The sequence below is a fragment of the Blastocystis sp. subtype 4 genome (assembly GCF_000743755.1).
Source record: "Blastocystis sp. subtype 4 strain WR1 chromosome Unknown seqid_0421, whole genome shotgun sequence".
Classification (NCBI taxonomy): domain Eukaryota; class Bigyra; order Opalinata; family Blastocystidae; genus Blastocystis; species Blastocystis sp. subtype 4.
In genome coordinates this window covers 1-9,269 of record NW_014569126.1, presented here as the reverse complement: position 1 = coordinate 9,269, position 9,269 = coordinate 1, and the positions used below count along the sequence as shown (strand labels likewise).

The window sequence follows — 9,269 nt, the reverse complement described above, 5'->3', positions numbered from 1 at the left end:
GGCTCAACGTAGCAGAATTGGTTATTCTCATAAGGTAACTCGTGAGGATGCCATGGAATGGTTCAAGAAACAGTATGATGGTATCATTCTTGATAAGGCTAAGTAAGTTACGGGAGTTGGTAGACGTCGTATTAGAATGTTTCTTGACAACAAACAGACAAGAGTTTTTCAGTGAAGAATTTATCGAATTTAATGCTACTTAACAAAGGCCGTACTTCATCTCCTTCATATCGTTTGTGGCAATTCTCCAAGCGGAGCCTCCGAACAAGATCAAAAGCGAAAGGAGATGCTTTTTCACGGAATAGAGCATCAGGATCGATCTTGTTCCCAAACGAGTCTTCTACCTATCACTTATCCATCCTTCTTTTACTCTTTGTAGCGGATGAAATGCCGATAACTAGCTCATATATCAATGTCCCAACTACCAATCAAATTACTCCCATTGACTCACAAGCATAAGATTCAGCTTCATAGCTATATCCCACATTCCCAACAGCATTCAAGATTTCAGGAGCCATATAGGACTTTGTACCACATACTGTTTTTCTAGTAGCACCATGATTCACTACGGACCAACCGAAATCCGTTAACTTCACGTCTAGACAAAGTCTTCCGTTCTCATCTGTATGCTATCGATCAGAATCCTACAAAGACCAAACTCGAGAAAAGATCAAAATGTTTTCAGGTTTCAAATCTCGATGCATCACATTGTGAGAATGACAGTACATAAGAGCGCTACAATAATGAAGAGAAAAGAATGACAACGAGTAAACTTGAAGAGCAATCTGTTGCACCAGAACCTTCGAGAAACCATCTTTGTACTCCGGTAAACACATCATATTAAACAAAGTACCAAATGGAGCATACTCCATCACAATTCCCACTATAGATCACTTTCCAACAAAGGAGAAACATTTTTCTTCATCATGAAACATTCCATACACTCTCACAATACGATTATGTACAAGATGTGATTGAATCTACATTCTATCCAATAGTCAATTTTACCTCAATTTCATTTTTTATCTGGTCTTGGATTCCGTTCTCAATGTAGTTCTTGAACCAAATCACCTTGATGGCGATAATCGCTCCCGAATTCTTTTCTTTTGCAAGAAACACTTTCCCTAATCCATTTATCCAATTTGAGAAAGAGAATACCATACTGACCTGCTCCCAGACACTTACTGAAACCAAAACTATCAAACGACCAACTTTCTTTCTACAATCATTAGAACAACTTGAAGAACAAATCCAACTTCTATGCCAGAATGTCTCCTCAAGAGTGTCCCAACATTAAAGCCTGTTCGAACACTTTGTTTCCAATGCTCATAAGACATTATAATCCAAAATCCAGGGAAAATGGAAGGAAGAATGACAAACGACAATTTCTCAACAAACATAAAAACTAAGCCGACCAGATTAAAGGTTGGCAATCAGACAGTCATGAATGCGATCAGCAGCATTCTTCGTCAAATCAGGGAACTGGAAATCCTCTCCAGTAATGAGTTCATAGAGTTGAATGTAGCGACGAGACAACTCATCAACAAGATCTGCAGGTGCCTCAGGCAACACTTCATCCTTGTAAGGATCACAATGAGACTTATACCAAGTACGTAAGAACTCCTTATCAATGTTATCAGGATTCTCTCCTGCTTTGAATCGATCCTCATACGTAGCTGAGATCCAATAACGAGAAGAATCAGGAGTATGAATCTCATCAATCAGACGAATTACTCCATTCTCATCCTTACCAAATTCATATTTCGTATCCACAAGAATCAATCCATGTTCATCAGCCACCTTCTGACCAAATGCAAATAATTCCTTTGCTTTCCTACTGCAATAGTCCCAATCCTCCTGAGTCATGAATCCACGACGCACAATATCTTCAGGAGAGATCAGTTCATCATGAACATCCGACTTGGTGGTAGGAGTAATTAGATTCTCCCACAACTTCTGATTCTTACGAAGTCCCTCAGGCAAGTCAATACCACAGTACTTGCGAACTCCCTTCTCATAATTGGTCCAGAGAGAAGTAGAAGTGGAGCCAGTGATGTATCCTCGCATGACAAACTCGATAGGGAATGGAGTACACTTACGACCAATCGTCACATTCGCATCAGGAACTGCCAAAATATGGTTTGGAATGATGTGCTCTGTATGGCGGAACCACCAAGCAGAGGTCAGATTCAACACTTGACCTTTGAAAGGAACAGTACAGAGTTCACGATCAAATCCAGACATACGATCTGTTGTGATCAACATCACCTTGTTTCCTGACTCGAAACGATCACGCACCTTTCCAATATACAGATTCTCTGTGTTGATTCCATCCAGATTCGTCTTGGAAAGAGTATTGTTTCGAGCTCCATCAATCACAGAGAAATACGACTTAGTACGAATGTCTGCATCTGCAACATACAAAGTCTGCTGGTTCGCCTTCTGGACACGACGAATGGCACCAGCAATCTTCTCGTCATTCAGAGCCAGAATCTTCGCTGCAGCAAGACCAGCATTCTCAGGATCCAGAACCAGCATCGGACACACACCAGAAGGCATGCGAATTGAGGAAAACAGATCCGCACCATTGAAAGTGGAACTGTAAGGAGGGCATATGATAACTGGACTTACCACATTCGCATCCGCAAAACCACTCAAAGCATTCGAACGACCAGCAACAGTGATGTACACCTTGGGCTGCTTCTTGGACTCGTATCGCTATATATTATCACCTAGAATACATAAACTACTTCGAGGAGCTCCAGAAGACGACCTGGTGTCTTGTGAGCAGAAGCAATTCTCATCTCACAGGCAATACCGTACGACTACAGAATCATCATATGGAAACAGCCTTACCTTCACTGCTTTCTCAATCTTCTCACAATGAGAAAGGTCGCTCTTGGATCCCATAAATACGACAACAAGAGGAGTGGACATTACAGACAACGTAAGACTTCTAGGTAAGAAAAAGCTGCCCTAAATAGGCTACCTGTTCAGTAGTTCTAATTATCAAAGGATCCACACTGAATACACAATCTTCCATCTATTGTCTTGAATGAGCTTTATTGTGCGTGTACCTAAGAGAGTAGTTGTTACTTCTCTCGTTAGGCCATTCTCAGCAAGTATCCAGAAGATTTGTCAATCTGGTATTCTTCCAGAGGGAAATACAAGTGCCTACTTTGGTATCTATAACTTGGATTATTCGAAACTTTCGGATGGTCGGAAGCAGCTGATTGATGCCATCAAGGGATTTGATACTCTTCTGAAGACCGTTTCCTCTAGTACCAAAACGAAGATTGTTGGCACTATCTCATTTGGTAAGAAGGCATGGAACTATCTTGCTGATGGTAATGACGAACTGTTAAAGGCGGCTGATCAGCTCATTGATTTCCCCGGATATGGTATTGCTCCGTCAACACAGACCGACTTGTATATTCACATCCACAGTAAGAAAGAGTTTGCCACATTTGAAGCTGCTAAGTTGGCCGTTGATTCATTCAACAAAGATAATCCATTGATCTCCGTTTGTGATGAGAAGAATGGCTTTGTTTACAAAGATAGTCGTGATCTTACTGGATTTATCGATGGAACAGAGAATCCTCATGGCATTGAACCTAGAATTAGTGCTGGTTTAACTAGTGCTGGCTCTTCGTATGTAATAGTTCAACGGTTTATTCACAATCTGAAGAAGTGGGAGAAGGTTGAAGTTCCAGAACAGGAGAAGGTGATTGGTCGTACAAAGTTGGATAGTGTACAGCTGAGTCCCTTGCCTCATAACTCACATGTTGGACGTGCTGATGTGAAGGAAAATGGAAAGGGCCTCAAGATTGTTCGACAATCTCTTCCTTATGGTGCACCTGGCTCGGACATGGGTTTATGGTTCACAGCATATTGTGGAAAACTTCATAACATTATTGAGATTGAGCGTTCTATGTATGGACAGCGTGATGGCGTTACGGACCGCATTTTAGGCTTCATCACTCCTGTGACAGGAGCTTTTTACTTTGTTCCCTCCCTCGAACAACTTAACAAGTTGTAACAGATCGTTTGTTTGTTTGTTGCGAATAACCGTGGGATTCTTGTTGTTGGAGAATCGACACTAAGAAGTCAAGTATGTGCTCGTGGTTTGCCTAACCTCTAGTTCAGACTTTCTACAGTAATGGCACCTAAGAAGAAGAACGCCAACAAGAAAGGTCCTAAAAACGCCAAAGATGACGATTTCGATCTAGATTCCATTTTAGAGGCGGAGGGATTAGTGGAAAAGGTGGAAGAAGTCTCTCAAGAAGTAACTAAGGAAATACCTAAGGATCCAACTCCAGCTGTTCAAATTGAAAACTTTGCGAATGTAGATGATGCAGCAGCTGCTTTCTTGAGTTCACTCTCCAATCAAGCTCCTGCAGCAGGTGGAAAGAAGAAAAACAAGAAGAAGAAGCCTGCAGCTAACGTTGCAAGCGCAGAAGCGCAGACTCCTGAAGGAGCTGTTGGAACCGAAGCAGCGCCTGCGACTCCTGCAGCACCTGCAGAAGGTGGAAAGAAGAAGAAGGGTAAGAAAGAAGCGACTCCCAAGCTCTCTGCAACTGCTTTGAAGATCCAAGCTGATATGGAGCGTCGTCGCAAGTTAGAGGAGGAAAGACGTCGTATTGAGGAGGAAGAGCGACTAAAGAAGGAAGAAGAAGAACGCAAGATTCGCGAAGAGGAGGAAAGGATAGCAAAGAAGAAGGCTCTGAAGAAGGAAAAAGAGCGTGAGAAGAAGGAGCGACAGAAGCGTGAAGGAACATACAAAACTGCCAAGCAAAAGCAGAAGGAGGCAGAGGATCGTATCAAGGTCGAGATGATGCGTTCGTTGTTGGCAAAGCAACAGGAACAGCGAGAAGCTGCTGCGAAACTAGAAAAACCCAAAGAACCCGAAGTTCCTAAAGAAGAACCAAAGGAGGAAGAAGTGTTGGACGATTGGGAGGCGGAGGAAGTGAATGAGGAAGAAGTATTAGATGACTGGGAGAATGAAAGTGTGGAGGACGTGGCTACTGCGATGACTGCTGCCCCATCCGAACCTGTCGCTCCTCCCAAACAGGAGGAAAAGAAACCCCAGCTTAGTAAGAAGGAACAACGTGAGTTGGAGAATCGTCAACGTGAGGAGGAGAAACGAGCGGCTGCAGCTGCTGCTGCGAAGGAGAAGGAGGCAATGAGCAGTCTTCGTTCTCCAATTTGTGTGATTATGGGTCATGTCGATACTGGAAAGACTTCACTTCTGGATAAGATTCGTCACACGTCGGTGCAGGGAAGTGAAGCAGGAGGTATCACACAACAGATTGGAGCCACTTATTTCCCTATCGAAAATATCGAGAAGTCTACAGAGAAGCTGCGGAAACAATTGGATCTTCAATACAAAGTTCCTGGCTTGCTGGTGATCGATACTCCTGGTCACGAGAGCTTTAGCAATCTGCGTTCACGAGGAAGCAATCTATGTGATCTTGCCATTCTTGTAGTAGACATAATGCATTTGCTGGAGCCTCAAACCATCGAGTCTCTCAACATGCTACGCAAGCGTAACTGTCCCTTTGTGGTAGCTCTGAATAAGGTGGATCGCTTATATGGCTGGAAGTCAAGATTGAATCTTCCTATCCGTGACTCCTTGAAGTTGCAACCCGATTATACCCAAGCCGAGTTCCAGGGTCGTGTGAAGAGTACCATCACAGCCTTCATGGAGCAAGGACTCAATGCTGCTCTGTACTACGAGAACACGGATCCGAAGAATGTGATCTCTCTTGTACCAACGTCTGCCGTGTCAGGTGAGGGTATTCCCGATCTGCTGGCTTTATTGGTGAAACTGTCGCAGGAGTACATGGCGAAGCGACTCACTCTGACAGAGGAAGTGAAGGCTACTGTCCTAGAGAAGAAGGTGATTGAGGGTTTGGGAACAACATTAGATGTGATTCTTGTGAACGGTCGTCTTCGTGTGGGTGATACGATTGTACTGTGTGGTATGAATGGCCCTGTGACAACCACGATTCGTGCCCTCTTGACACCACAGCCGATGCGTGAATTGCGAATGAAGACAATGTATATCAAGCATGACGAGATCCTGGCTGCTCAAGGTCTGAAGGTGGCTGCCCAGAATCTGGATGATGCTGTTGCAGGCACCTCTTTGATGGTGTGTCGCAATGAGGAAGACTTGCCTAGACTCCAAGAACAGGTACAGGACGAATTGGAGTCAGTGAAGAAACTGCTGAAGGTGAATGGAGAGGGTGTCTATGTGCAGACTTCAACTCTGGGTTCCTTGGAGGCTCTTCTGGAGTTTTTGGGTTCCTTGAATCCTCCGATTCCTGTGGGAGACTTCAGCATCGGTCCCATCCACAAACGTGATATCATTCAAGCTGCTGTAATGCTGGAGCGAAAGAAGGAATACGCAACGATTCTGGCCTTCGATGTGAAGATTGTGCCTGAAGCTGCCCAGTTAGCGAAGGAGATGGGCGTACGGATCTTCTCTGCCGATATCATTTATCATTTGTTTGACCAATTCACAGCATATCTAAAGTCGCTAGAGGATGAGAAGCGGGAGGCATCACGGGAAGAGGCAATTTTCCCGTGTATTCTGAAGATCATTCCCCAGTACATCTTCAATCGTTCGAACCCCATTGTCGTGGGTGTAGATGTTGTGGAAGGCATTCTACGACCTAACACGCCGTTGTGTGTGGTACAGCGAAAGAAACGCGAGGTGGTTCGTGAGAAGAAGATGACTCTGGAAGATTGGATGCCAGATGAGAATGATGATCCTGATGTTAATTTCAAAGATAGCAAAAAGAGCAAGAATCTTGGTGAAACTGTGGAAACTGTTGAAGTAGGTGTGTGGAAGGAGCATGAAAAGTAGACTGTGAATTATCTCGATATTGGCGTGGTGAAGTCTCTGGAGGTCGACCATAAGGAACTGACTGAAGCCCGACCCGGCAAAGCTGTATCGATCAGTATCGAACCTAAGGATTCGTCAAAAGCCGTTCTCTTGGGTCGTCACTTTGAGATGTCCGATTTGTTGTACTCCCATGTAGTTGTGGTGAAGGAGGTTGATTGATAGCTCTCTCGTAGGAGTATTGATGCGCTGAAGGCCAATTTCCAGCGCGACTTGACAGATGATGACTGGCGACTGGTGATCAAGCTGAAGGCTATCGAGAACATTAAGTAATCGTTGTTTATCTGGTTTCGTTGTTTATTCTATTCCCGTTCATGTGTGTATTGAAGATTGTCACTCATCTCAAATGGAAAACGAATCAGTTTGGTCAACTTCATCTGTATCCCATTTGGATCATTTCTGAGTAATAGAGTACTGAGAGAGACACTTGGGACAGTTCACAACGGAAACCGCGATTGGGTGAGGAAGAAGCAGTAATGGCTTCTGGATGGAGACCTCTGACTACAGCAAATGAATCGTTTGCTTTTTTCCGAATCCTGAGTTGTAGTGGGGCCGAAAGCTTTTTCTTTTTGTTTCTGTTGCTCTTATCTTGTTTGTGTTATTTCATGGCTGTATTTCGGATTCTTCATCATGTAGTTGGAACTGAGGAGGAGTCATCTTTAGATCCAAACAAATTGCTTTATGTTCAGTTGCTGGATTACCCTAGGAACGCTCTTTGGAATGCTTGCTGTTGCTCAATTCGAAGGTGTTAGCCTTTTCCTTGTCCGTATTACAAAGAAACATATCCTCTTGGTTACCTTATGTATGGTGTTTTCTATAGGTAGGAGTAGTTCGGAGACTTGAATATAGTCATGTGTCTGGTATGTGGGTATACAAATGATGTATCTTGCTCCATTTTTTCATCACTTTTCCAAGTGATTTTTAGATCATTTGTATTACCTCATAGTTTGTGTGCTTAATTATATACTGTACCCCTTACAGTACATCATTTCTCTGTTTATCGTGGAGTACGTTTCGTAGCCGACTCATTCCTGTAGATACACTGACCGCACCCAAAGCGAAAGAATGATTGTGACTATAAATGTTTACAAATAACAAACAAGCATACTGTTACAAGTACGTCAAATATCCAAATCATCATCGATAGGATCATCTTCATCTCCATCTTCATCCATTTCATCTTCCTCGATTACCAGTTCGGGAGCTCTGTTCATTGATGACTGAATTATTGATATTGATTCCGCATATCCCCTTGCATCGGTTGCTGATCGAGTCTCCATATCGGAACTCGTTTTCATTTCGTTCAAAATCATGTCGTGGTCTTGACTCTCAAGAGTGTATCGATATTGAATCACCTTTCCTGACTATCCAATGAATGCATTCTCCCAATACTCACAGGTTTCGAAAGTGTACACACACAAGAAGTCTCGGATAGGTTCACTCGGAGCTGACAAAATCTCTATTCGTTAAAGATCTCGGCTATCCTCACGATGACAGCATCTCTTGTTTGTTGTGATCCTAGTTCTTCTGGTAGTAAAATTATTATGCAACTCTGTTCATCTTCTTGAAATGACAACAATTTCTTTAAAATGGCTATTTGATCGCGCAAATTCATCATATTCCCATTTGCATCCTGTAGAAATGGGTCGATAGAATCAAGAAGAATAAGGTTCAACGAATCTCGATTCAAACAAAGTGGGGATGATTTCTACAGTTTCATTTGCAATAATTCGCTACTTCCAACAGAGAAAACGGAACATCAGAAAAGACTCGTTCCAAATTCTTCTTGGATGTATTCTATAGAATTAATCGATTTATATTTTGTATACAAAGCGAGTTGAACCACATGTGACCGGAAGAGTCGTTTTCTCGTGAATCTAGGTCACATCAAAACAAATAATGCCTACAGAGTGAATGAAACTATGTAGAAAGGAGAGAACAACGCCATCATGAACGATGCTATATTCGATGCAGCATGTAGTATTGCACTTTTCCTGTCCTATAGAAAGGGTAGAAAGAATGGTATTCATCAGAATGGACAAGAATCAGAAGGAGAACGAAACTATGATTTGCATGAATCACTGAACGTGCAACATGTTCATTTTATCGAAGTGGCAATAATCTATTCATTCCATCTAATGAGATTCTCGTACCTTTTATCTTTGCTCTTCTTCGTTGTTCTCTGTCTTGCTGCTGTACATATCCTTGTTTTGTCTGAATACCGTTGTTACCTTAATCAGTACCTGCTTATGCTGAGGATGCTGCTGTTGAAGCTGCTATTCCAGAGGATGATGATAATATCGATGACATTCTCGATGCCACTATTGAGGAGCCTGAGGAGGTTGATGATGATGTTTCGTATGAT

The 9,269-nt window shown here is 42.8% G+C and overlaps 4 protein-coding genes across 4 annotated transcripts; 2 read left to right on the top strand and 2 right to left on the bottom strand.

The window, feature by feature from the left end:
* Positions 1 to 428: 428 nt before the first annotated feature.
* On the bottom strand, positions 429 to 1,337 carry JH06_5504 (serine/threonine protein kinase; the record flags this gene model as incomplete). Its single annotated transcript, XM_014669738.1, has 7 exons — positions 429 to 629; positions 660 to 735; positions 766 to 883; positions 914 to 980; positions 1,009 to 1,124; positions 1,159 to 1,219; positions 1,257 to 1,337. The coding sequence occupies 7 exons, from the start codon at positions 1,335 to 1,337 to the stop codon at positions 429 to 431; spliced, it is 720 nt and encodes a 239-aa protein (XP_014525224.1).
* An 82-nt stretch (positions 1,338 to 1,419) lies between these two features.
* Positions 1,420 to 2,937, bottom strand: JH06_4724 (phosphoribosylaminoimidazole carboxylase; the record flags this gene model as incomplete). The annotated part of the gene is made up of 3 exons (XM_014669737.1): positions 1,420 to 2,718; positions 2,751 to 2,825; positions 2,857 to 2,937. The coding sequence occupies 3 exons, from the start codon at positions 2,935 to 2,937 to the stop codon at positions 1,420 to 1,422; spliced, it is 1,455 nt and encodes a 484-aa protein (XP_014525223.1).
* A 118-nt stretch (positions 2,938 to 3,055) lies between these two features.
* On the top strand, positions 3,056 to 4,039 carry JH06_4723 (peroxidase; the record flags this gene model as incomplete). The annotated part of the gene is made up of 1 exon (XM_014669736.1): positions 3,056 to 4,039. The coding sequence occupies one exon, from the start codon at positions 3,056 to 3,058 to the stop codon at positions 4,037 to 4,039; it is 984 nt and encodes a 327-aa protein (XP_014525222.1).
* Positions 4,040 to 4,159: 120 nt separating this feature from the next.
* Positions 4,160 to 7,177, top strand: JH06_4722 (translation initiation factor 5b-like protein; the record flags this gene model as incomplete). The annotated part of the gene is given in 3 exon segments (XM_014669735.1): positions 4,160 to 6,838; positions 6,869 to 7,057; positions 7,070 to 7,177. The coding sequence occupies 3 exon segments, from the start codon at positions 4,160 to 4,162 to the stop codon at positions 7,175 to 7,177; spliced, it is 2,976 nt and encodes a 991-aa protein (XP_014525221.1).
* Between the last annotated feature and the right edge of the window lie 2,092 nt (positions 7,178 to 9,269).